Here is a 27808-nt window from a genome sequence, read left to right on the forward strand (position 1 = left end):
TGTCAAAGTGGATAGTAAAAATTTTTTCAAGTATATTAAAAACAAAAGAGAAATGAGAGTGGATATAGAACCGCTAGAAAATGAGGCAGGAGAAATAATAACGGGGGATAAGGAGATAGCTGCTGAACCAAATGAGTATTTTGCATCAGTCTTCACTGTGGAAGACACTAGCAGTATGCCTGATGTTGTAGTGTGTGAAGGAAGAGAAGTGGGTGCAATTACTGTTACAAGAGAGAAGGGGCTCAAAAAGCTGAAAGACCTAAAGGTACATAAGTCACCCAGGTTTGAGGAACTGCACCCTAGGGTTCTGAAAGAGGTAGCAGCGGAGATTGTGGAGGCATTAGAAATGATCTTTCAAAAATCATTGGCCTCTGGCATGGTGCCAGAGGATTGGAAAATTGCAAATGTTACTCCGCTCTTTAAGAAAGAAGGAAAGCAGCAGAAAGGAAATTATAGACCAGTTAGCCTGACCTCAGTGGTTGGGAAGATGTTGGAGTCAGTTGTTAAGGATGAGGTAATGGAGTACTTGGTGACACAGGACAAGATAGTACAAAGTCAGCATGGCTTCCTTCAGGGAAGATTCTGCCTGATGAACCTGTTGGAATTCTTTGAGGAGATTACAAATATGATACATAAAGGGGATGCAGTGGATGTTGTATATTTGGACTTTCAGAAGGCCTTTGACAAGGTGCCACACATGAGACTGCTTACCAAGTTAAGAGCCCATGGTATTACAGGAAAATTACTAACATGGTTAGAGCGTTGGCTGATTGGTAGGAGGCAGCATGTGGGAATAAAAGGATCCTTTTCTGGTTAGCTGCGAGTGACTAGTGGTTGGAGTTGGGACCACTTCTTTTTATGCTGTATATAAATGATTTAGATGATAGAATAGATAGCTTTGTTGTCAAGTTTACAGATGATACAAAGATTGGTGGAGGGGCAGGTGGTGTTGAGGAAACAGGTAGGATGCAGAAGGACTTAGATTAGGAGAATGGACAAGAAAGTGGCAAATAAAATGCAATGTTAGAAAATGCATGGTCATGCATTTTGATTGTAGAAATAAATGTGTGGACTATTTTCTAAACGGGGAGAAAATCCAGGAATCTGAGATGCAGATAGACTTGGGAGTCCTTGTACAGAACACCCTGATGTTTAACTTGCAGCTTGAGTCAGTGGTGAGGAAGGAAAATGCATTGTTAGCATTCATTTCAAGAAACCCTTAGGCAGGACTGGAGAAAAAAGGCTGAGGAGTAGGTTTGAAAGGTGGGGGAGGGGAGAGAGAAACCTCAGGCGAGAGGTGAAACTTGGAGGGGGAGGGATGAAGCAAAGAGCTAGGAAGGTGATTGGTGAAAGAGACAGAAGGCCATAGAGGAAAGAAGAAGGGGGGTGCGGGAGGAGCACCAGAGGGAGACAATGGGCGGGCAAGGAGATAACATGAGATAGGGAGAAGGGGATGGGAAATGGTGAAGGGAGAGTTGGTGGAGGCATTACTGGAAGTTTGAGAAGTCGATGTTCATGCCATCAGGTTGGAGGCTACCCAAACGAAATTTAAGGTGTTGTTCCTCCAGCCTAAGTGTGGCCTTATCCTGACAGTGGAAGAGGCCATGGATGGACATATGGGAATGGGAAGTGGAATTAAAATGGGTGGCCACTGGGCGATCCCGTTTGTCCTGGTGGATGGAGCATAGATGCCTGGCAAAGTGGTCCCCCAATCTACGTCGGATCTCACCGATATACCAGTAATGCCTCCACCACCACTCCCCCACTTCACCATTTCCTGGGCCTGCTGAGTTCCTCCAGCATTTTGCGTGTGTTGCTTGGATTTCCAGTATCTGCCGATTTTTCTCTTGATTACGAGCCCTCAGCCTGGCCCAGACCTCTGCGGTTAGCCAGGGCTTCTGATTTGCCCTCACCCGGGTGTGTTTCGTGGTGGTAACATCCTCAGTACACTTCTCTATGTAGCTGGTCACAGGATCCACATATTCCTCGATGTTAACATGGTTACCGTAGGTAGCTGCCTCCCTGAACATTATCTAATTAATATTATCAAAGCAGTCCTGCAATGCAAAGGTTACACCCTCAAACCAGGTTTTCACCACGTTTTATACACATTTGATCACAAGTTTGTGTACTGGAAATAACATTACAGAAAAGTGATCTGAGACTCTAAAGTGGGGTCGAGGGACTGTTTTATAGGCTCCTGATGTGTTAGTGTAAACCCAGTCTAGTGTATTTTCACCCCTGGTAACAAAATCAACATGCTGGCAAGACTGTCTTTAGGTTTGCATGGTTAAATTTGCCTGTGATAATGAAGGTACCATCAGTGTGTTTGGTTTGAACGTCACTGATGCTGCTTTAGAGCTACCGCAATGCCTCGTTGGCATTCGCGGAGGATGGGGATGGATATACGGCTACCAACACGATTGTAGTGAAGTCCCTCTGTATATAAAATGGTCTGTACTTTACACAAATATACTCAATCATCAGTGTGAACAATTGGACACCACCTAACGTGTCCGCACACAAGTTCTTATTTGTGTAAATACAGATGCCGCCACCATGGGACTTGCCTGAGGTCCCTGGATTCCTGTCAGCCCAAAATGCTCTGGATGGCTGCACCTGGGATGGATTCATGAAGCCATGATTCCGTGAGAATGAGTGCGCAGATGTTTTTCTCTTGCTGCTTCAGTCTCAGGTGCAGGTAGTCCAGTTTATTTTCAAGTGAGCAGACTGTAAGAATGAGTGGAGAGCTAGTCTGCGGGGCTTTGACCTAAGTCGTTCCTGGATTCCTGCGCGTTCTCCCCCTTGTTTTTGTTTCCTTGCACACCTCTTCCTACGGCGTTACTCACGGAGTTCTGAAGCAGGCAATGCCGTGCGCAGTAAACCCTCTACAGTCCCAACAGTTTCACTAGCGAGGTGGAATTGCTGTGCACAGGATATTTAATAGCCAGTAGCATTTTCCAATCATAACAAAGACGTATGGGACATGGGTGAACTATGCAATCTTGTCGTGAGAGGCCCCTTGGGTAAGAGTGACCATAATATGGTGGAGTTCTTCATTAAGATGGAGAGTGACATAGTTAATTCAGAAACAAAGGTTCTGAACTTAAAGAGGGGTAACTTTGAAGGTATGAGACGTGAATTAGCTAAGATAGACTGGCAAATGACACTTAAAGGATTGACGGTGGATATGCAATGGCAAGCATTTAAAGGTTGCATGGATGAACTACAACAATTGTTCATCCCAGTTTGGCAAAAGAATAAATCAAGGAAGGTAGTGCACCCGTGGCTGACAAGAGAAATTAGGGATAGTATCAATTCCAAAGAAGAAGCATACAAATTAGCCAGAGAAAGTGGCTCACCTGAGGACTGGGAGAAATTCAGAGTTCAGCAGAGGAGGACAAAGGGCTTAATTAGGAAGGGGGAAAAAGATTATGAGAGAAAGCTGGTAGGGAACATAAAAACTGACTGTAAAAGCTTTTATAGATATGTAAAAAGGAAAAGACTGGTAAAGACAAATGTAGGTCCCTTACAGACAGAAACAGGTGAATTGATTATGGGGAGCAAGGACATGGCAGACCAATTGAATAATTACTTTGGTTCTGTCTTCACTAAGGAGGACATAAATAGTCTTCCAGAAATAGTAGGGGACAGAGGGTCCAGTGAGATGGAGGAACTGAGCGAAATACATGTTAGTAGGGAAGTGGTGTTGGGTAAATTGAAGGGATTAAAGGCAGATAAATCCCCAGGGCCAGATGATCTGCATCTCAGAGTGCTTAAGGAGGTAGCCCAAGAAATAGTGGATGCATTAGTGATAATTTTTCAAAACTCGTTAGATTCTGGACTAGTTCCTGAGGATTGGAGGGTGGCTAATGTAACCCCACTTTTTAAAAAAGGAGGGAGAGAGAAACCCGGGGAATTATAGACTGGTTAGCCTAACGTCGGTGGTGGGGAAACTACTGGAGTCAGTTATCAAAGATGTGATAACAGCGCATTTGGAATGCGGTGAAATCATCGGACAAAGTCAGCCTGGATTTGTGAAAGGAAAATCATGTCTGACGAATCTCATAGAATTTTTTGAGGATGTAACTAGTAGAGTGGATAGGGGAGAACCAGTGGATGTGGTATATTTGGATTTTCAAAAAGCTTTTGATAAGGTCCCACACAGGAGATTAGTGTGCAAACTTAAAGCACACGGTATTGGGGGTAAGGTATTGATGTGGATAGAGAATTGGTTAGCAGACAGGAAGCAAAGAGTGGGAATAAACGGGACCTTTTCAAAGTGGCAGGCAGTGACTAGTGGGGTACCGCAAGGCTCAGTGCTGGGACCCCAGTTGTTTACAATATATATTAATGATTTGGATGAGGGAATTAAATGCAGCATCTCCAAGTTTGCAAATGACACGAAGCTGGGCGGCAGTGTTAGCTGTGAGGAGGATGCTAAGAGGATGCAGGGTGACTTGGATAGGTTGGGTGAGTGGGCAAATTCATGGCAGATGCAATTTAATGTGGATAAATATGAAGTTATCCACTTTGGTGGCAAAAATAGGAAAACAGATTATTATCTGAATGGTGGCCGATTAGGAAAAGGGGAGGTGCAACGAGACCTGGGTGTCATTATACACCAGTCATTGAAAGTGGGCATGCAGGTACAGCAGGCGGTGAAAAAGGCGAATGGTATGCTGGCATTTATAGCAAGAGGATTGGAGTACAGGAGCAGGAAGGTACTACTGCAGTTGTACAAGGCCTTGGTGAGACCACACCTGGAGTATTGTGTGCAGTTTTGGTCCCCTAATCTGAGGAAAGACATCCTTGCCATAGAGGGAGTACAAAGAAGGTTCACCAGATTGATTCCTGGGATGGCAGGACTTTCATATGAAGAAAGACTGGATGAACTGGGCTTATACTCGTTGGAATTTAGAAGATTGAGGGGGGATCTGATTGAAACGTATAAAATCCTAAAGGGATTGGACAGGCTAGATGCAGGAAGATTGTTCCCGATGTTGGGGAAGTCCAGAACGAGGGGTCACAGTTTGAGGATAAAGGGGAAGCCTTTTAGGACTGAGATTAGGAAAAACTTCTTCACACAGAGAGTGGTCAATCTGTGGAATTCTCTGCCACAGGAAACAGTTGAGGCCAGTTCATTGGCTATATTTAAGAGGGAGTTAGATATGGCCCTTGTGGCTACGGGGATCAGGGGGTATGGAGGGAAGGCTGGTGCAGGGTTCTGAGTTGGATGATCAGCCATGATCATAATAAATGGCGGTGCAGGCTCGAAGGGCCGAATGGCCTACTCTTGCACCTATTTTCTATGTTTCTATTACACCCAGAGAAGTAGTCACGGCATCTGAACACGCTGCCATCTTGAAGGTTCCACAGTCAAACACACTTAGGTCACATTTCTTCCCCATACTGATGTTTGATCTGCACAACATCTGAACCTCTTGACTGTGTCTGCATGCTCTAATGCATTAAGTTTCTGCCATGTGATTAGATATCTGCATTAACAAGCAGATGTACCAAAGATATTGGCCACGGAGTGTGTGTGTGTATATATATATCTATATATAATATCTACATCACGATCTAATGTAACTGATTGTAATCTGCAGTGGTTTTTCTGTATAATTTGTGCGCACAGCATTACCCCTTTCTTGTTTACATTCAAACTATCTCACTCACCATCACACCCCACCCTTCATTTTATTTCTGTTCCACAGCTTTGAGACTGTGCTCCAAGGCTGAACCAATTGTAACTTCTTAAAGAGGTTTTCAATTAAATGATCTGCCCGATTTGTAATTGGCTGCCACCATCTCTGACCTTGCAAGCTAATAGCTTTTCTGAGAGGTTATTTGCCATTAATCTTGCAGTAACAAGATTGAGACTGGTAGGCTTTTGATGTGCTTTGAAAGATTTATTTGAAAATGTCTTTACTGAAGATAAAATTTTCAAAGTGCCTCATGCACATCTGTGGAAAGAATTTTTTTTAAATTGCATTTGCCTTGGCTATTGCTCTGCTGTCACTGATATTTGTTTCAAATAAGGTTTGGAGGGGGGAAAGGCTTTGGGAAGTGGCAGGGTGTTTAAGGAATGTGTTCAAAATGTTCATGTACTGTGCAGTCCAGACAGATAGACTTCACTAGAGACATTGTTTCTCGTGAAGTGGTGGCTGTCAGCGATTGCTTAGGACAGCAACTTCTGAGATGATGTCTCCTAAGAACAGGCCATATTCGTTGCATCATCTTAGATGCATCTCCAAGTTCAAACAGCGGTTGGCTTTTGAATATGGAGACACTGTGGCTTAGTGGACTGGAATCCAGAGGCTTGGACATTAACTGAGACATTACAGTTCAAATCCTATCATGGACTTGGGAGCTTAAATCTAAGCAATGAAATAAAGCTGGTGACAAACCTGGTTACCATAAAACCATGAGGAAGAACTCCTCCTCTGCCCCCCCCCCAACCCCTGCTTATTCTGGCTTCTTCTCTCTTCTTTTCCAATCCTAATGAATGGTCTCAGTCTGAAACGTCGACTCTGTACTTCCCTCCATTAGATGCTGCCTGACCCGCTGAGTTTGCTTGTTTATTTATTGACAGACAGTGTGGAATAGGTCTTCTAGCCCTTCAAGCCAAGCTGCCCAGCAGCCCCCGATTTAATCACGGCCTAATCGCAGGACAATTTACAATGACCAATTAATCCACCAACTGGTACATCTTTTGACAGTGGGAGGAAACTGGAGAACCAGGATGAAACCCACATTGTCACGGGGAGAACGTACGAACTCCTTACAGGCAGTGGCGGGAATTAAACCCGGGTTGCTGGTGCTGTAAAGCGTTGTGGTAACCACTAAGCTTCCATGCTACCCATCCCTCCAGTGTTTTGTATCTGTTGCTCAAGATTTCAAGTATCTGCAGAATCTCATGTTTATTGTCCTTCGGGGAAGATACTTGATGGCCTTGGGTGACTCCATGCTGTTTTAATTGCATTCGATCTTTGCATTTAAATGGCCCTGCATACCATTTAAAAATATTAAACATAAACACAATTAATCCTATTAAAAGTTTACTTTAGAAGGTCTGATTACCAATTCTGTTCCCATTTGTTTTGGCAGGGCATTGAGTGGACTTTGTGGGAGGTTTCTTATTTGAGTGTTGGAACACAACATGGGTCTTCAAGGATAGGGACATAACTTTGGCAGAAGAATGTGTGGCACTGGAGAACAAATAAAAGCATCAAGTCCTTGAGAATCAAATTATCCATTCAAGACACTTCTTCATTGAAGAAGTGACTGACTTCTTGGGGAAAGCTGCTGGGAGAAATGACTAGGCAAGAGATTAGGTGGGCATTGATTATTTTGACTGCATTATATAGAACAGGGGGTCCCCAACCTTTTTTGCATCGTGGATCGTGGACCGGTTTATTATTGACAATATTCTTACGGACCAGCCAACCCGGGGGGCGGGGGGGGGGTGGGTAGGGTTGCCAACGGACAAGAGTAGCAGTCAAATACGTTGCGTTTACCCCGAGAAAGACTACCATGACCATGAAGCCTTGCACGGGCACTTGTGGGCACATGCGTGTGCATGTATGTGCCGATTTTTTTTTCTACAAATCGTTTTTGGCAATCCTCTTCAGTGAAACTACACTGCACATACATTATTTCTACTTTATATAGGCTATGTATTTATCATATCATTCCTGTTCTTACTATATGTTAGTGTTATTTTAGGTTTTATGTGTTATTTGGTATGATTTGGTAGGTTATTTTTTGGGTCTGGGAACATTCAAAAATTTTTCCCATATAAATTAATGGTAATTGCTTATGCGCCTTATGCCATTTTGGCACGGAAGGTTTCATAGGAACGCTGTACCTTAGCGGGGGAAATACGGGACAAGGGCGGTCCCGTATGGGACAAACCAATTTAGCCCAATATACGGGATGTCCTGGCTTATACGGGACTGTTGGCAACCATGGGGGGGGGCGGGGGGGGGGGTTTGTTAATCACAACTGGAATATAGGTGATAAGTCAACTATAAGTCACTTACAAGTGGCTAATACACTCAATTTCGTTTCTAAAAGGGTTTATCTAATGAATTTAATATTAAACGCACAGCGCATATTTTCTTCATATGAATATCGTGATAAGTCAATTATAAGTCACTTATAAGTCAATAGCATCATAACATTTTAAGTAACGTTCGGATATTAAACACACAGCACATATTTTCCCCGTATGATCATATAAATTCATTGCAACACACCAATATCACTGAATCAGTGGGAACCCTGGGCTTGTTTCCCTGCAATAAGATGGTCCCATCGAGGGGTGATGGGAGACAGCGATACTCCAAGGGGGTTCCTAATGGCCAGTCTATCCGCAATTTAGTTTTCGTTGCATTCATTGCAGAAAACCCTGCTTCGTAGAGATATGTTGCAAATGGAAGCAACGTTTTCAGTGCTTTCGTGGCTATCTGAGGATACTTGCCTTGGATATGATCCAGAATGCCAGCAGAGATGTTATGTCAAACATACTTCTTTTCAGCCTGCCGTCATTTGCAAGCTCGAGGAGTTGATGATCTTCCCGCGCTGACATGGATGACGCGTGGGTAATGACCTCGCGTGCGTTCAAGTTCAACGGTGGGTGGTACAGGGAATGAGGAAAGGTGCAGCAGACTCATATCGCCAAATCATATCGTTTCCTTGTGGCCCAGTAGCACATGCTTTGCATGTGGTTGGGGACCACTGATATAGAATGTGTGGTAATGGTTTGGGTCAATGATCATCTCTGCTGATGTCAGTCTCCTTCATTACACAGGACTTTATAATTCCTCTCAGCAAATTTCTTAGTGTGAATTTCTTTTTAAAACAAGGACAAGCAAACTAGTCACTGGGGGAATGGTAAAACCGGGTTAATCAAAGCCCACAAGGCAAACTCAGATGTTTTTGCTTTAGTTGGAAATGGCTACTGCTAGTGTTGAATAGTGTCTGAAGCTCTGCCATTCATACACTGCCTTTGTGTCTCTATAGGTAAATGGTTTGTAAGCACTGGAAAAGATAACTTGTTAAATGCATGGAGAGTACCATACGGAGCAAGTATATTCCAGGTAAGAAACCATATCAAGTGGGTTATCAAGCAGGAATGACAATATTTGCATCAGTATATGATGGGTAAAAATAGCAGTCAATTGATTTGTGGTGTGCGATTGAAAAGAGAAAGTGTTTGTACATAAGGACTACTTTCAAGAGTGTTTGAGCTTTTCTTGTAAATGGTCAGAATCAGGATTAATATCACAGGCATGTATGTTCTATATACATAGTAATAAAAACTGAGTTACAGTAAGAAGTCTATATATTTTTTTGAAGTTAAGTAAGTAGAGCAAAAAGAGAGGAAAAATTAAGCAGAGAGGTAGTGTCCATGGGTTCAATGTCTATTCAAAAATCTGGTGACAGAGGGGAAGAAGCTATTCCTGAATCACTGAGTATGTACCTTCAGGCAAAGGTTTGACTAGTTGTATTGTGGTTGCTCTTGAGCTTTGTAGAGACCAGTAAGTGTTAATTGGATTAATCCATCTTGCTGCTACATTCTTCCAAGTTGTATTCTTGCTCACTATTTATCAAACCTTTCGCCGCTCATCCCTGACCACACTTCCAAATCTCCTTGCTGGAGGCATCTCTGATAAACGGACTGTTTTATAGTTGCGATGGAAAAGGAAGGCAGTCACTGCTGATGAACTGCTCACTTTCCACCTTGTTTCCTCATTGAAAACCCAAAGTCTTCGATGTAAAAACTAGGCACATTCAATGGTAGCATGCCATACCATTGCCCATTAGAGTTCCTCCACGTTTCAGTGTGTTTGGACTTTACTTTCCACTAGTCAATTTTGATTTGGCCATTAAGAGTGTGGGGAGCTGGGGAGATGTTGTCGTAGGTTTTTGCCAAGATTGATGCGTTGAATTGCTCTGTGCTAAAAAAGGTAATAGTGAACATCTTTTGATGGGTGGTAAGTAGATAACTGGGCAAATAGCTTGATGCTTAGGATGGTGTTGAACATAGATAGCTTGCCTTGAGGCATTTGATGTTGCAGTGTTTGTCAAGGCTGGACAATTAACCTGCAAACGTTTCGTCACCTCGCATTTATATAGGTCCCTTTCGCTTGCCTCGGTTCTGATTGGCTTCCCCTTCAGTTGACGTTTGAATTCTACTGGCTTGCATTCTGTTGATTTTCTTCTGATAACTCCATGAGCAAACATATCGAAATAGACACCATTTACGAATCCTCAAGAGCTAAAGAAGCGCAAGCCAATAGAATTCAAAGGTCAACTGAAGGGGTACCAAATTAGGACCGAGGCAAGCAAATAGGGACCTATGTAAATGCAAGCACTCTCGGAAAGAAATGCTGACAACTGCGCACTGAATTTGTCATCTCGACTGGTGATGAAACATCTGGAAGCTAATTGCCAACCTTGGCGAACACGGCAACATAAAAAGCTTGATGCTTATCGTCCACTTTTGCTAACAAGTTGCCTTCGGGAGAGATATGATTATCATCACTGTCCAAAATCACAACAGGAGAAAATAATGAGTTGGTTAAGATGCAGCTTAATTTTCCCTCAACTGGTATGTTGCAACTAGTTTGTAAGTCACAAATGGACTCTAAGCTGTGCCCAAAAGGAATTCAGATTTGAGTCTATGTTGGCATTGAGTTCTTGTGAAGGTATACACCAGCCATGATCTTATTAAATGGCAGAGCATTTTGAAGGTGAAGTGTTTTACTCCTGCTGTGCTGTGTACATACATCTATTGATGCTCCTGGACACATCTTCAGTGATGTTCCTGGAATCATCGGGTGTTTCGGGTCTTTCAACATCATACAACCTCCTCCAGGTGACCCAGCCGGGGCTGATCAGACCCCAGCTTGTGTCCAGATGGCTAGCTACTTATGACTCCATGGCTCCCCTCTTTTGAGCCACAGCCATCTTGAGGCCCTCTCTGCCGCATCGGTGGTACTGCGGATGACTCTCCTCTTCCTCTCTCCCTCGATGCCCAAAATGCTGAAGGCTCTAACTAAAGAACGGGCTACGAATCCCCTACAACCAACCTCCACTGGGAGACACATCGCTCTCCATCCAGCCTGCTGACAGTTGCTGACCAGTCCTGCGTTCTTGGAGAGCTTCCTTTCAAAGGCCTCCTCCAAGCTATCTTCCCATGGGACTGTCAGCTCCAGCAGCACCACTTGCTTAGTAGACTCAGACACTAGGACAATGTCTGGTCGCAGGGTGGTGGCTGCGATATGTCTGGGGAACTTCAGCTGCCCTTCGAGGTCCACCAACAGCGGCCAGCCCCTTGCAGAGGTCAGGATGCCTGCAGATGTCCTTTTGGCAGGTATTGGCTGCTATATGTTTATAAAGCAGAAAAGAAAACAGCTCGAATTAATTCTTCAACAGAGGTTAGTTGTCTCCAGTTATTGGACTGGGGCAAAATGATGTAGAATTCCAAATCCTCAATTAACTTGATAGGGTAAAAGCATACAGGTAGAGGTTAACTTCCAGTTGAGTTGGGTTGCCTCCCACGGAATAGCTTGAATTCAGACGTAAGAAGGCAAGTATGAAATATTTATTTCAAAATACAAGGGGGCAATGATGGTCTGCACTTGAGAGTTCTAATCCAGCCATTGCAATGCCTTCAGGAAAAGGCAGATGTCTGTGCCGTTGGTTAAAACTAAGTTAAAATAAAATTTAAAATATTGTGTTTCACTCTCATCTTTAAATGTTATTTACTTATAGCTAGTGATCACTGTTTTTTCTCTTTTTATTCCAGTCCAAAGAGTCATCATCTGTGCTATGCTGTGACATCTCGGTTGACGACCAATATGTTGTTACTGGCTCAGGGGACAAGAAAGCCACAGTGTATGAAGTAATTTACTGAGAATTCAGTTCTTTCCAGGGAGAGGAGGGAGTGGAAATGGGACGGGGAGGGGACAAGCTTTTAACAGAGACATTGCGTCTGGATCAGTTAACCACATTACCCAAGGAACACTTCAACAGAGTCCACGTCCTCATTGGAAGACTGTTTTGTGTGGCCTTGTCTTGGTTATTGAAATTTAACTTCAACTTGTTTTAACAAGAAAGGATTTCTAAGTTGACCAAAGTGGTGAATTCTCATCTGAGGAGGAAGGTTTATTCACCTCACGATCCCATGGTCCAGCTAACACCATGATTAATGCTAACGTTTAGGGTAACACATTCATTGTACAATTTATTTTATTTCTCTGTTTTGTTATCTGAAACTTCGAAATTCACCATTGGATTTGGTCATCTGTTAGGGGAAATAATTGTTTAAGACGATGTAACTCCTGATAGGCTTGCTGCCTCTGGACCTAACCAGTTATGACACCAATGGAACTTTGTCCTGCTTTTCAATCACAAACGAAGCTTTAAACCATACATGAAATTCATCGTTTTATTTTGCGCTGTTCATTTGTAGAACAGTGTGGAATTTAAAACCTTGGCTTGCTCTTCTCCTTCCCAGTCTCCTTCTGCCCTAATATAAACTAGTGTTTGTGTGTTAGCATTTTATAGACAGCAGTTCAAATGTGGATTTAGAAGTTGACTGCTTTAAAATTTTGGTTCCATTTCCACTCGCCTGTACAGATTTCAAGGTTTTGTCATTGCCTGAAATTAGTATTCGTCATTTGGCTGCTTCCCTGCTTTGGCAAGGATCACAAATTCCACCATTGTCTGAGACTAACTCCTCCCGTTGTGGAGCAATTGGCTTTTTGGAACCTTAAGGGAGATCTTCAGGTAAGAGAGGAGGAGAGCACAAGGTTTACACTTAATACAGAGAGTCATAAATGTGATGTAACAAAATGAGTTGCTTTTAGGAAAGAGAAAAATAATCTGTTTAACAACCTATTTCATTCACTAGAAAAATACATCTCATGTAGGTTCAAGTACTAGGGCTTCAAGTGGCTGCAGTCCACACCCCAGATTTGAAGCAACTTGTGCTACTTGACTTGAAGAATTGCAGAATTACAGCCTGTTATGACAGTTGTCCAGTTGGGTTTCAATGTTGTAATTTACTCGAGCATGTTTCTGAAACTTGGGTTATGCAATTTCATGGATTTATTAATCAAGTTTGTAGGAAACCGTCATCAGCTTATATTTGCAAAGAGTTCCACACAGTTTCAAAACCATTTGGCTTATTTTAATATTTGGGCAATTTTTTTCTTTCAAAGCCGATGGATAAATATGGTAATAAAATGACTATTATAGGAGAAGCAGCTTGTCCTACTAACATCTAGGCTTCAAAGTAATTACTTTTCATTTCTAATTTACAACACGGCCTCGTGGTTTTGGTCAGACATGCTCTCTGGAGAAATTTGTTGCCGTATTACCATTTTATCTATTTTTCCTTCTCTTTCATCATCCACAATGTTAAAAGCAATAATTATAAAGGTATTCATTTGTTGTCCTTCTTTTCATCTTACTTTGTTTCATTCTTCAAAACACTTGTTCCTTGATGGGTGGTTCCACATCCATTGGTTGCCTTCCAGCGTTTGCCAAAAGCTGCCATTATAGAGTACGCCAGAATGGTGGGCACCCCTTCAATATCTGACCTGGGAAGACTCCACTTGCAATCATGGTCCCAGTGTTGCTTGACAGCCTATAAAATGGCTGATGAGTAATCGAGAGCAATTTTCCACCGAAGTCCTGATCTCCTAATACCACCCATTCCTTTAAAAGGGCCTGTGGTTGATTTTATGCCACTGTTAACCCCTGGGTAGCTCATTCATTAGGGAGCAAAAATTAAACTGGCTTCTAAGGGCATTTAACGATTCAGTTTTTGTTGGTTTTAAAGATAGATTGGCATCTTCTAACCATCTGTTTACTTCAAAATCACCTGATCACCTGGATGCACATGCACACATGCACTTTCTCTTCATGGTGTAGGGTACCTAAATGTGTCTGGTGAATATATCAACTTCATTGCATCCAGTTTTTAAGAACTCTTGGCTTTTCCTAAATGGTCTAAAACGGCCAACGTTGTTTGATTTTATGTTTTTCTTTGGGGGGTGAAATGGTTAAGCTTGAGGGGTGGTAAACTTGGATAAAGTCATGGACTTTCTGGGTCTGAGAATCATTAACACTGCAGATGCTGGAAATCTAGAGTAGCATAACATAACACACACACACACACACACACACACACTCACTCACTCACTCACTCACTCATACACTGCGAAGGACCTCATCCTGAAACGCCAACTGTTTATTCCTCTCCATAAATGCTGCCTGACCTGCTGAGTTCCTCTAGCATTTTGTGTGTGTTACTGAAAATCATTAAGTTCTATTTTGTCATCTCCATGACAGGAGTTTAGCTGTTGAATGGTACATATAGTGGAGTTTAAACCAAATAAATTATCAGTCCGATTTGACTGATTTGAATGTCCGCTATGACATCTTCCTCTTATTCTGAACTATGCTCTGAACATTCCCTTCCTTTTGGCCAAATGTAGACATTCCTATTTCATTTGGCTTTGGTACAATGGAATAGAAAGAGTCCAAGTGACTTTGAAGATGAGCTCTGGTGTGTTCAGGTCCTCAGAGCCTTTTCCTCTTTATGGATGCTGTAATGAAAGAGGGTTGTGTACATTTTTTTTGTCTCCACTGGTAAAGTAATCACTGTAAACATTTAAGATTGCCCTAATTGTCAACTTGTATATTTGGTTTCGATGGTAACCGTGCCTCTGCCTTCCTCCTGGAAGAAATGAATAAATTGCTAAATTCTTCAGTGACACCCAGATATTTTTGTCGCCCAATATGGTGATTTGTAATGTCCAAAATTCTTCCATGTCTCATGCTTTTACATCCCAGTTTGGGGTGAATTTGTAGTTTATGCCTTTAAAATCCCAATAAACTATTTTGTATGTGATGTCTGTATTTTGTGTCAACTTAAATAAATTCTTGGTCTGCTAACCGTAAACACGTCAATCCAGAAAAAAAATTGCAGCCAAATTTAAGGTCCAATGTCCCTCTGATGCTGTGATGTGAGATGGGAAGTGGCTTTATGGTAAGTGAAGCTGTAAGGATGCCGACTACACTTTGGAGGGTATCCAAGGCAGAAAGGCCCCAGGTGCGTCAGACGCCATACTCTGAACTGAAAGACTTGATGCCCAGCATCTCGATTCAGTCCTGAGGGAATATCATTGGGATGAGCCATTGATCAGAGGGCTCTTGAACACTGAAGGTTGTCAACTATGGCTCAGTTGGTTAAATTATCTTTGAAGTCATAGGTAAGTATGTATCAGGTCAGAGTATATGACCATAAGATATAGGAGCACAATTAGGCCATTCGTCCATTAGACCATAGGGGAGAATTAGGCTATTCAACACGTTGAGTATGCTCCTCAGTGGCTTGAGCACCAGAAATGTGCATATTGCTACATCAAGTTGAGACCCTTTCTGCTCTTAGATCATTAGACATAGGAGCAGAATTAGGCCATTTGGCCCATCGAGTCTGCTCCACCATTCAATCATGGCTGATCCTTATTTTTTCCCACCTCAGCCCCACTCTATATAACCTTGGATGCCGTGTCCAATCAAGAACCTGTCAAGCTCTGCCTTCAATACACCCAGTGATTGGATGTAAAAGATCACAGACACTATTTCCAAGAAGAGTTGATGGGGAGGGAGAGCAGGATCCCTGTCTTCCAGTTCTGATGAAGGGTTTCAGCCTGAAGCATCAACTGTTCTTTTCCTTCCATAGATGCTGCCTGACTTGCTGTGTTCCTCTAGCACTCTGTGCGTGTTGCAGTATACTGCCTGTTGACCTGACCAATATATTTCTTTGTCTCAATATCACAAAAAGTAGACTAGGGCACTATCAGCGGTGTGGGAGCTTCCTATGTACCAATTGACTTGCACTTCAAAAGGAGTTTATTGGGCACAAATGACTTTGAAACATCCTGAAAGGAGCATTGTTGCTATATAAATGCAAATATTTCTTTTAAGTAGAGGGCAGTAATGCCATGGCACCATCTGAAGTGCAATGGAGTTCTTCCACTGGATCTAGGAGCTTCAATGAGGGTGTATGGGATGTCAGGGAGGGGTAGCACCTCTGGTGGGGGAACATGTCACGTCCTTTTCAAGGCGGCTAGTCCACCTTTTATTCCCACCTGGCACTCAGATCTCACCTGTGGCTCCTCGTAGCTGTTTGCATGTGACAGCCGCCACACCCCGGGCAACGGCTTCGACAAGCTGGCTAAACCAGATGAGGGTAGTTGATGGGTCTTAAACCCTCGGTGAGATAGGGAGATGTCTATCCCAGCTTGTAAAGACAGCACTCCGGCAGGTTGAGCAGACAAGACCAATGGAAGGTCTAACGGTCAAGAAGGCGGTCTCTGCAAGTGTTGTGGAATGTGCAGAGCAAGACGACACAGAAGACATCTTTGTCATCCACTGCGCCTAGTCCCATCTCCAACCCTCACGACTCTTGTCTTGCCACTGGATCCAGATGGGAATTGGGAAGAGAGAGTGAGGCTGACACTGCACAATTCTCCCTCACTTAAATCCAAATCAAGCGCTAGTCTTGACACCATCACTGCCAACTGGTGGTGTAGTGGCATCAGTGCTGGACTTCAGGGCAAGGGGTCCAGAGTTGGAATCCAGCCGGCTCCCTTGCTCGCTCTCCATCCGTGCTGGGTTGAGTGTCGAGCTAGCAACTCGACCTCGTAAAAAATACTAATGGTGTCGAGGTCTTCATTGATGACGATGGACAAACCTTTTGAGCTTCAATGCAGGTTAATTTCTGATTGGTCTCTTATTGTTTGTGTCTTGCTGAGTAAAAATTGCCTAGATAGTAGAGAACATGGTTCATTAACTAAGATGCTGTGGCAGATAAAGCTATTCTCGAAATACAAGTTACATTTAAGCCATAAGTAAACATAAGACCATAAGATAAAGGAGCAGAATTAGTCCATTTGGCCCATTGAGTCTGTTCCACCATTTCGTCATGGCTAGTCCACTTTCCCTCACAGCCCCAATCTCCTGCCTTAACTAATCAATGACTTGGCTTTCAAAGCTGCCCGTGGTAACAAATTCCACAGATTCTCCACACTCTGCCTGAAGAAACTCTTCCTCTTCTCCATTCTAGAGGGATGCCCCTTCTATTCTCAGGCTGTGTCCTCTGGTCTTAAAACTTCCTCACCATAGGAAACATCTGCTCAATAGGTTTCAATGAGGTCACCCATCATTCTTCCGAATTCCAGTGAGCAGCAGCCCAGGGCCATCAAACAAACTTCATATGATAAGCTTTTCAATCGTGGAATCATTTTCATGAACCTCCTTTGAACCCTCTTCAATGTCAGCATATCCTTTCTTGGATAAGGGACCAAAAACTGCTCACAATACTCCAAGTAAGGCCTCACCAGAGCCTTATAAAGAATCAATATTACATCCTTGCTTTTATATTCAAGTCTTCTCGAAAATAATCCTAACATTGCATTTGCCTTCCTCTCCACCAACTCAACTTGCAAATTAACCTTTAGGGATCCAATTCTAGATTTTTTTGCCAGCAGGTAGAAGGAAAGCATGTCTTTAGTGCAATTCTCACAGTTTTGAATTTACATTCAGTCATTTTGATCTTGCATTAATTGCATCATTTTCTTTATTCCTAGAAATTCATATTTTACTGCAACTTGGCTTGTGCTAATTATGTGTTTATTGCTACTGCCTAGAAATTAATTTCTAGTTGTCTCTATCACAGCAAACAGTCCATACAGTGAGGTGGGAAGAAAGTAAGTTTCAAACTTATTTTCTTCTTGCCTAAGATTACAACAAAATGTTGGTGAAGTGGGGGAACAGGCGAAGAGATGCAATTTAGCTTGAAGTCTTGTATCTTGGTAAATTAAACCAGGGCAGGATATTCACAGTGAATGATAGGGCCAAGGTAGAGTGCTGTAGAACAAAAGGAACTTGGGATGTAGGTATATAGTTCCACTGAAATTGCAACAAAGGTAGTCAGGGTGATGAAGAAGCCATTGGCTATGCTTGAATTCATTTGTTAGAGCACTAAGTACGGGAGTTGTGAAGTCATGTTACAACCAAGCATGTTGTTCGCCACCCACTGAAAGTTGTTTTTAAGCTGGAAAGAGTTCAGAACTCTTCTGAAGTTTGAGGATAGTACTAGAGCTAGAAGTCTCGAATTACAAGGAGAGGCTGGAATTATTTTACCCCAGAGCATAGGAGGCTGAGGGGTGACTTTATAGAAGTATATAAAACCATAAAAGGCATAGATAAGGTGGATAGTCATTTCTTTTCCCAACACGGTAGCATGGTGGTTAGCATAGCACTTTTCAGTACATGCAACCCGGGTTCAATTCCTGCCACGACCTGTAAGGAGTTTGTACATTCTCCTCGTGACCGTGTGGTTTTCCTCCAGGTGCTCTGGTTTCCTCCCACAGTTCAAAGATCTAATACAGGTTAATTGGTCATTGTAAATTATCCCATGATTAGGCTAGGGTTAAATTGGGGGACTGTTGGGTGGCATGCTTTTAAGGGCCAGAAGGGCCTATTCAGTGTTGCATCTCAATAACTAAGTAAAATAAATAGATTGATATAGATAAACATAAATAAAATATTATAAAAAATCAGAACAAAACTAGCGGGTATAGTTTTAAGGCAAAGGGGAAAGACTTAAAAGGGATCTAAGGAGTAACTTTTGCCACACACAAAATGGTAGGTATATGTCAAAGGGAGCTATAGCGGTGGGTACAATCACAATGTTTAAAAGGCATTCGCACTAATACATGGATCAATATCATTTAGCGAGTTATAAGCCAAATTCAAGCAAATGAGACTAGCTCAGACATTTGGACAGCATGGGCTGAAGGACCTATTTCTGGTTAAGGAAAGTCACTGATACACTTCTGTCAGGGTGTAGCCAGTAATATAATTTAATTCTAAATGTTCTTCCTTGGCATGCACAGCCACTTTTTAAACCATCTCCACTTTTTCCCAATGAAATGTATTATAGACGAAAAATGCACAAGGAACTCAGCAGGTCAGGCAGCATTTATGGAAATGAATAAATGGTCGATATTTCGGGCTGAGACCTTTCATCAGGACTGGAAAGGAAAGGAGCAGATACCAGAATAAAAAAGGTTGGGAAGAGGGGAAGGAGAACAAGCTTAGAAGGTGGTAGGTGAAGCTAGGTGGGTAGAGGAGAGGGGAGGCTGACTTAAGAAGCTGATAGATGATAGCTGGAAAACGTAAAGGGCTGGAGAAGAAATCTGATAGGCGAGGAGCATGGACCAAAGGTGAAAAGGATGGAGGAAGGGCACAAATGTGGAGTGATAGGCAGGTGAGGGGAGAGGTAAGAGGTCAGAGTGCAGAATAGAAGAAGAGGGAAGGAGAAGGGAGAAAAAAGTCACTGGAAGGAGAAATAGATGTTCATATCTTCAGGTTGGAGGCAGAAGCATGTTTATAAATGCACGACAGGCCTGGTTCTCTATACTCTATTCTACTCCCACAATCCCCTTCAATTCAATATCCTTGTTCACCATGCCAGATCACAAGTGACTATTACTTTCCTGCCTTTAAAACTCAAATTTATGTTTCTGCCAGCCCACTCCACCACAATCCCCCGGCTCTTCCATATCAATTTCCCACAAGGAAACTTGTAATAACTGGGATAAAGTCTACCCCTTCAAGCTGCCAAGCCATCTCAAACTACAACTCTTTTATTTTTCGGAAAGTAATAGCTACCGTTTGTGGATTCATCTTCCTAAGCTGTTCAAATCCTGATGGATAATTATCCTTTGGTACATGTGCACACAATGACAGCCTCTTTTGACTGTGCCATGGGAGATTGGCACTCAGTGCAGCAAGCTCAGCAGTCTGATTGGCCTAATTCTGCTCCTATATCGTGTGGTCTAAACTGACCTGTGTTTTATTGTGAGACAGATCTTAGACAGCTGTTTATTAATGTTCAGAAACTGATTGTCTCAGCTTCCATAAGAGCTACAAATAATTAAATCAGTAATATTAATACTTTCATTTTCACTCCTGTATTTTCTGCTTTTCCTATTCAGTTATGGGACACTCAAAGATGCAGAGGTGTGCAGAGTTTTACCTGTTTAATCAGCTTGTTTATTAACTATACAGCAGGGTTCTACAGTCAGTCGCTTACATTGACCTGTACAAAAGAGAAGCTTGTTCTTAAAATGCACATAAGAGTGCAAATTTCTTTTTTGAAGCTGCAATATAATATAGTACATCACATGTTCAGTCCCTCCATTCACCTTTCCCCTAGCCTCTATTTCTTTGAATCACAGTGCACTACTTCACCGGTCCTCTTCTGCCAGCTCTACACAAGTGTGCATTCATTCCACGTGTTTTATAGGGCCTCTTGTGTGACGTGGTGTCCATCCTCCTTTACGAGAAGTGAGACCCAACATCATAATCCAACTTGCATTCATCAAGTTCAATATTTCTATAAAGAGATGATTTCAAAAGTAGTTTGGGGAGGATATAGAGAAGGGGTTCTCTGGAGGCATGTGATAGTTTGACTTTGACAACATTGCACTTGGTTATATTGGTATGAAAGGCTTCCTCACGTCATGGCTAGGAGGGAGCAGGTGACTGTCATATGACCTCATAAGACAGGACCAGAATTAGGCCATTTGGCCTATCGAGCCTGCTCCACCATTCCACCAAGGCTGACTTATTAACCCCGCCTTCCTGCCTTCTCCCCAAGGTCTTTGACACCCTTACTAATTTAAGAACCTATCAACCTCCACTTTAAATATACCCAATGCCTTGGCATCCACAGTCAGCTGTGGCAATGAATTCCACAGATTCACCATCCTCTGGCTAAAGAAGTTCCTCCTCATCTCTGTTTTTTAATAATCTCTTCTAACATTAATGGTTGCCTGTCGTTTGTTGGAAGTATATAATTATCCTAACACTGAAGGAGGGTCCTCTGTTCATTAACCTTTGAAGTAATCTTGTCTGCCCCATTCACCTGCTCTTTCCCCCATAGCCCTACACATCAACTTCCCTCAAGGCCTTTCGAACGCCCTTTAAATTGACTGACTCTGCTTCCCCTGCCCCGCCAGTGGGTTGGAAAAATGATCACAGGCCAAGTTAAAAGTTAAACAGAAACCTTTATCCTCTGTGGTAATGTGCTGTAGAGTCGTGCCCTACATAAGAATGGTGGCACAAGTCTTGTCAGAAAAGAAAATGAGGACTAGGATTAAAGACAATAGCATTCTAAAGTTCATGTCATAACTGCTGTTTAAAGCACAAATTAGTTCTACACAGTGCATTTGTCCCCTAGACATTGTTGAATGTAGTTGAGCAATTAAATACAACAGGAGCCCTGCGTTCCAAAGGCAAAGACAATAAAGAAGGTCTTCATGAATGAATGATCGTTAGTGGCTACAGCATTGATTGCAAATTTTTTTTTAAGAAATATATACACTTTCCACAATTACAGGTTTACTATGTTGCATAAACAAGACAATGCCCCAGGTACGCGAGCCTTTCTTACGCCTAATTCTATCTGAAGATTCCACTCTATAGTATATTGCAGCTTTTAACAGTACATATGCAGTCTGCTTTGGCAGTAGCTGTCGTTGACCTTGTCCCTCGTTAAATCCAATGTCCAGTAACAGCTTGGTGTCCCTTTTAGATTTCTTGCTCCGTAAAGGTGGCTGCTCAGTAGATCACTTCATAGACAGTAGCCTTCTTGTCTCCTGAGCCGGTAACGATGTATTTGTCGTCCACTGAAATGTCGCAGCTCAGCACTGATGATGATTCCTTTGACTTGAGTGGAAAGCAAACAAGATATGGTCTCAGCAACTTAAATGAGAAAAACATGCTTGATTCTAAACAAAGCAAGCCATATTCACATCATTTAAATGACCTTTCACCTTCCTCTCCACTCCCCTCGATGCACTCACTCAACATTCTTGACTTCAGTTGGAATGAAAGGCCACTTGATACTGGTGAACAAGATGATAAGAGGTACAGATCAAGTAGATAGCAAGACCTGTCCCCAGGGAAATATTTAATACAGGGGCATAATTTTAAGGTGATTGGAGGAAAGAAATGAGTGGATGTCAGAGATAGGTTATTTTACACAGAGGGTGCATGGAACACCCTGCCAATGTGGTGGTAGAAGCAGATAAATTAGGGACATTAAAGAAATTTTTGGATCGACATATAGATGATAAAAAATGAGGGCTATGTATGAGGGAAGGATTAGATTAATTTTAGAGTAGGTTAAAAGATCAGCACAACGTCATGGGCCTGTATTGTACTGTAGTGATCTGTCTTTACGGTTAAGAAAGCACTGCAACTTCTATTGTATTTCCATTCAGCCCCTTAAATGTACAGTGGCCTTCTGAGCTTTTCCATTCCTCCAATAAGTCCCCCTGTAACCTTTCCTGTCCACATTTCCATTAACTTCACCCAACCCCTTCCCACAAAGATTTTTATCGTTGACCAAGTGACCAATTAGCTTATCGACCAGTACATCTTCTGGAAGTGGGAGGAAGCTGGAGAACTTGGAGGAAGCTCAGCAGTCACGGAGAGAGTGCAGATGATGTCAAAGGATACAGTGGGATATAGACAATTTGCATAGGCCATTCAGCCCATCGAGTCTGCTCCACCATTTGATCATGGTTGATCTATTCTCCCTTTCAATTTCATTCTCCTGTCTTCTCCCTGTAACCTTTGATCTTTACTAATCAAGAACCTAGCAACCTCCACTTCAAATATGCCCAGTGACCTGGCCTCCACAGCTGTCTGTGGCAATGAATTCCACAGATTCACTGCCCTCTGGCTAAAGAAATTGCTCCTCATCTCTTTTCTAAAGGGCCATCCACAGTAGCAGGTACCTGGCACACTTTACCTGAGTGGTGGTAGAAGCATATGTGAGAGAGGAGTCTGAGGCACTTCGACAGGCAGGAAATGGAAGAGATGGAATTAATTAAGTAATATGGCCTCAAGGTCAGCACAAATATTGTGAGCTGAAAGGCCTTTCCTGTGTTATGTTCTAATTCCACCCATACAGCACTGAAGTCTACGATTGAACTTCGGTCACTAGTGCTGTGAGGCAGTTGCTCTGGAAGCTGCACCACGCACTAGTAGGCAGTGATTTGCACCAGGAAAGGTGATTGATCCCCTTGCAAAAAGACTCTTCTCTAGCTCAATCCAACCAAAAAGCAGGATTGAACCTGGATCCAAAGAGTTTTAAACCTGAGGCAGATTGTGATTAACCAAAGGCACAATGGGGGGGGAAAGGAAGGCGTTTAGAGTTAACTTACCAACCAGCCATGACTCACTGGCAGTACAGAACTGTTCCAAGATGTTACTTAGAAGCACATTTGGCAGTGAATTGACTCCCAGAAAGCCCTCTAAAATCTACATTAACAGCAGGAACTTGGGAACAAAACTGTATACAAGGTTTTAACCGATTTACTGGCTCTTGCGAAGATATTCCAGCGCAAGCTAGAGCCAATTTGCTTCACTATAAACCAAGATGAAGTGCAGCAATTAGTCACTGTGCCTTCTTCTGGCAGGAAATTATCAACCATGTATTTCCTCCTCATCTATTGCTGTTGGGTTTTTATAAATAATATCTTCCACAAGCGTAGAGATTGGGGTACAAATATCCTTGAATTAAGGTGACCCTGCTTCACTGTGAGAATGAACTATCGCCGCTCATGTTCACTGTGATTTAGCTGCCCAATTAAAAACCCCTGTGAGAGACACTGCTTCTCTGCTAATCTTCCGTTGGGTTCTCCCTTCTTGCCATCACAATCACCTCCATGGGCAGCCTGTCTCACATACTCTACACTCTCTTTGTACTTCAATTAAAACTATGTATTTTTCCAGCTACCATGTTCCCGGCTATAGACCCTGTGATTCTGTACAAACTTACCAACTTACCTGGTGATGAGAAGGGGAAAAAAAGCACAGGACGGATTTCATGGGTGATCCCGTACCTAGTCTTCTTTAACCATATAACCATATAACAATTACAGCACAGAAACAGGCCATCTCGGCCCTTCTAGTCCGTGCTGAACTCTTACTCTCACCTAGTCCCACCGACCTGCACTCAGCCCATAACCCTCCATTCCTTTCCTGTCCATATATCTATCCAATTTAACCTTAAATGACAACATCGAACCTGATTCAACTACATTTGCTGGAAGCTCGTTCCACACAGCTACCACTCTATGAGTAAAGAAGTTCCCCCTCATGTTACCCCTAAACTTTTGCCCTTTAACTCTCAACTCATGTCCTCTTGTTTGAATCTCCCCCATTCTCAATGGAAAAAGCCTATCCACGTCAACTCTATCAATCCCCCTCATAATTTTAAACACCTCTATCAAGTCTCCCCTCAACCTTCTACGCTGCTTCTTTCTTGGGATGCACTCCGCCCCCACCCCCAACATGCACAATATTCTGAAGCAGCACTGCGGCTACACATAGTAGTACAGCAGTTAGTGTAACACTATTATAATGCCAGCAATTTGGGTTCAATTCCACTGCTGTCTGTAAGGGGTATGTATGTTCTTCCCTGCCCCCCCATCACATGGGGTTCCTCCAGGTGCTCCAGTTTCCTCCCACATTCCAAAGGTGTATGGGTTAGTTGGCCACATGGGTGTAATTGGATGGCGCAGGCTCACTGAACTGGAAGGGCCTGTTATATTGCTGTATCTCTAAATAAATTATAAGTCTTGTCTTTATGAGTGGACAGAGGACATATTTTCACCCTAAGGGTAATGAACTTGAAGTAATGCCAATTATAAAATTAATCAATTGGATGCCACTGAATCATCAATGATACGTTTCCTTCTTTATTAAAGTTTAACCATAATTGAATAATTTTGATTTGGTTAATACTCCACAAGTTTCTGGACTTGCTTTCGTGACATGCCTGGCAGTGGGGCAAGTTAACACAACTGGGGACGAGTTCCCTTTCTTTCCTGCAGATTTGAGAACTGCTCTTGTCAACTCTCCACTACACTGATGAGAGGTTAACTGTAGATATAGTTTCCACATTGACAGCTGTGTACTGACTTTCACTTGGAGGTGGTGACCAAGACGTAGGCTATGAGACATAGGAGCAGAATGAGGCTATATACTCGATCGAGTCTGCTCCACTGTTACATTATATTTGATTTACTATACCTCTCAGTTCTACCTCTATGAGCAATGATAGAGGTAGGAGTGGTTAATGCTCTGGCCTTGTATTTTTGTGAATAACTCAGACAATGTCAATACCTGGAATATACTAGCTCCATAGGGAGTTCTCCATGCATTCAGAAGGTTGTCCTTCCCAGTGCTCACAAACCATTTACCTGAAACATGGAAAAAAAAACATAAGCCATAATTTTTAAAAAATTATTATTCTGTCATATCTTTATCTGGAAGTATGGATATTGGTTGGATACCTATAGCAATAAAAGTACTTGCTTTCACTTATTCATACTAAACAAGTTTAAACTAATATATATGTATCATGTACTTGGATATACTAGCAGATTTGGAAAGCTGAGAGGGTGGGGGTAATTCTGTCTGTTCACCCAGACTTATTGCAGTTTCATAGCATAATGGCAGAGAATTGCCTCTTGGATCATGTGCTAGGTATGATCAGGAACAATGCTGTGCCTCCATAAAATTCTGTTTAGAGCACAACTGGAGCATTGTCAGTGGAGAAGATGGTTCCAAAAGCAGCAAAGCCATGACTCCAACTTGGTTTCCCCTGGAGACTAATGATTGGAGCAGATCAGGTCACTTTGAGCCCCACATTCTAGGCTCAATGATCTGCAGGAGGAACTTAGTGGATGAAGCAGCAACTTTGAGAGAAGGAATTGTTGATGGTTTGGGTTGAAACCCCCTACCAGGATTGAGAGTGGGGGTGGGGGTAGGGTAGTGATAGATACTATAAAGAAAGAGGGAGACTGGTGAGATAGGAGCCTCAGGTGATTGATTGGCAGAGGAGAGGAAAGGATGACAGGTAGGTTGAGCCATTCTAGACCCGCTCTGGGAGTTAAAAGGCAAGAGCTTTGAAAATAGTATCTGCGACATGGTGTGGGATGTACATGAGTTAGCTGGTTATCTAACACCTGGAGTAAATACTTCATTTAAATACTAGTTAAGCCAATTGTGCGAGAAGAGGAATTAATTTCTGCAGAACCTATGAAAAACTACTCTGTGACCAGAGAAGCAAGCTTTTCCACGGGCAGTGTAATGGATACTCTGTCAGTAAAGATGCGTAAGGCGATTCCACAACCTATGGACTCGAGGACTGTACAGCTCGTACTCAATTTTATTTATTTACTTATTTATTATTATTAAGTTAGTATTTGCACAGTTTGTGTTTTGCACATCGGTTGTTTCTGTCTTTGTGTGTAGTTTTTCATTGATTCTATTTTATTTCATTGTCCTACTGGGAATGCCTGCAAGAAAATGAATCTCAGGATTGTATATGGTAACATACATGTACTTTAATAATAAATTTAAACTTGGAGCAAGAGTTCCCAACCTTTTCCGTGCCATGGACCAATACCATTAAGCATGGACTCCAGGTTGGGAACCCCTTATTTAGAAGGATGTGAATCCTAGGGATAATCATAGTTTGAATGCACTTCCAGTGGCAATTGAAATGCCAGTGTTGTTTGAACATGGATTAGATTAAATTCTATTGTGAACAAGATGGAAAACTGAAGAACAGCAAATCAGATGGCGTGGCTGCAGGAGCCTTAAACATCATTTCAGAGTTTTTCCACCTTGTGCTAATATTGCCAATATGGCAAGTAGATTTTGGTAACTTTGAACGTGTTACAAGGAGATATCTGGATGGGAGGGTGTGTATAAAGTTAATACCATTCCAGGCCAACTTAGCCAAAGTTTCTACTAGAACTGGAACACAAAGTACTGCTGATGCCGGAAATACTCAGCAGTTTGAGCAGCATTCGTGAAGGGAGAAATACAGGTAATATCTTACTTTGATGGGATTGACCTGAAGTTATATCTTTGCTTTCAATTCAATAGATGCTGCCCGTGCTGCAAACTATACCCAGCATCTTCTGCTTCCAAAGGCAACTTAACTTTCAAAGAAAACAATTACGTGAGTTTACTTGGTCACAGATGTGGACTTGTTTTCCATCCCTAATGGCATCCAATAGCACTGGTAGTTTGGAATCACAAAGACCAGGCTGGGTGGGTACAGACCGCAGATTTCGTGGCCTAAGAGATGTGAAGGAACCAGATGGGGTTTTATGACAGTCCAGCATGTTAATGGTTCCCAGCTTTTTCTTGTGATTCCAGATTTTATTTTATACCTCAATGGGATTTGAACTTGTGGCTCTGCATCAATAGTTCAGAACTCTGACTGTTCATCCACTGAAAATAACAAATGCTATAGTAACTTTATTCATTTCCCTCCGAATTCTTGACCTCTTTACCTAGTAACTCTTGAGCATATCTTCACCACACAGATGGGAATGCTTCAAGGCACTTCACCAACATGGGTGACGGTATGGTACAACTATAAAAAAGCTGTAACCTCTTGGCTCTGGTGACACAGGTTCAGTTTCCTGACCTCTGTGAGGAGTCTGCACGTTCTATTGCATGGGTTTCTTTCTAGTTCAACTATTTCCTCCCCATTCCAAAGAAGTGCAGGTTGAAAGGTTAATTGACCATTGTAAAATAGCCCTAGGAGAGTGGTAGTTCCTGCTACAATGGCAGGTGGTTGAAGGGGTGGAGCCTGATGGGAATGCAAAGAGAA

General features: G+C 42.5%; 2 protein-coding genes across 10 annotated transcripts in view; one reads left to right on the forward strand and one right to left on the reverse strand.

Moving 5' to 3' along the window:
• The window catches only part of LOC140188100 (transducin-like enhancer protein 4), a 196995-nt gene extending 182060 nt beyond the window's left edge, over positions 1-14935 (forward strand). For all 4 annotated transcript variants that reach the window (XM_072244055.1, XM_072244056.1, XM_072244057.1 and 1 more), the window contains 2 exons: positions 9031-9107; positions 11822-14935. In XM_072244055.1, the coding sequence (XP_072100156.1) occupies positions 9031-9107; positions 11822-11929 (185 nt within the window). In that variant the 3' untranslated portion in view covers positions 11930-14935. The remainder of the gene's footprint in view (positions 1-9030; positions 9108-11821) is intronic.
• A 6212-nt stretch (positions 14936-21147) lies between these two features.
• The window catches only part of LOC140188241 (transducin-like enhancer protein 4), a 270566-nt gene continuing 263905 nt past the window's right edge, over positions 21148-27808 (reverse strand). For all 6 annotated transcript variants that reach the window (XM_072244330.1, XM_072244328.1, XM_072244327.1 and 3 more), the window contains 2 exons: positions 25300-25376; positions 21148-21828 (listed from right to left, as the gene is read on the reverse strand). In XM_072244330.1, coding sequence (XP_072100431.1) covers positions 21721-21828; positions 25300-25376 — 185 coding nt within the window. In that variant the 3' untranslated portion in view covers positions 21148-21720. The remainder of the gene's footprint in view (positions 21829-25299; positions 25377-27808) is intronic.

Source organism: Mobula birostris, chromosome 26 (genome assembly GCF_030028105.1).
Source record: "Mobula birostris isolate sMobBir1 chromosome 26, sMobBir1.hap1, whole genome shotgun sequence".
Classification (NCBI taxonomy): domain Eukaryota; kingdom Metazoa; phylum Chordata; class Chondrichthyes; order Myliobatiformes; family Myliobatidae; genus Mobula; species Mobula birostris.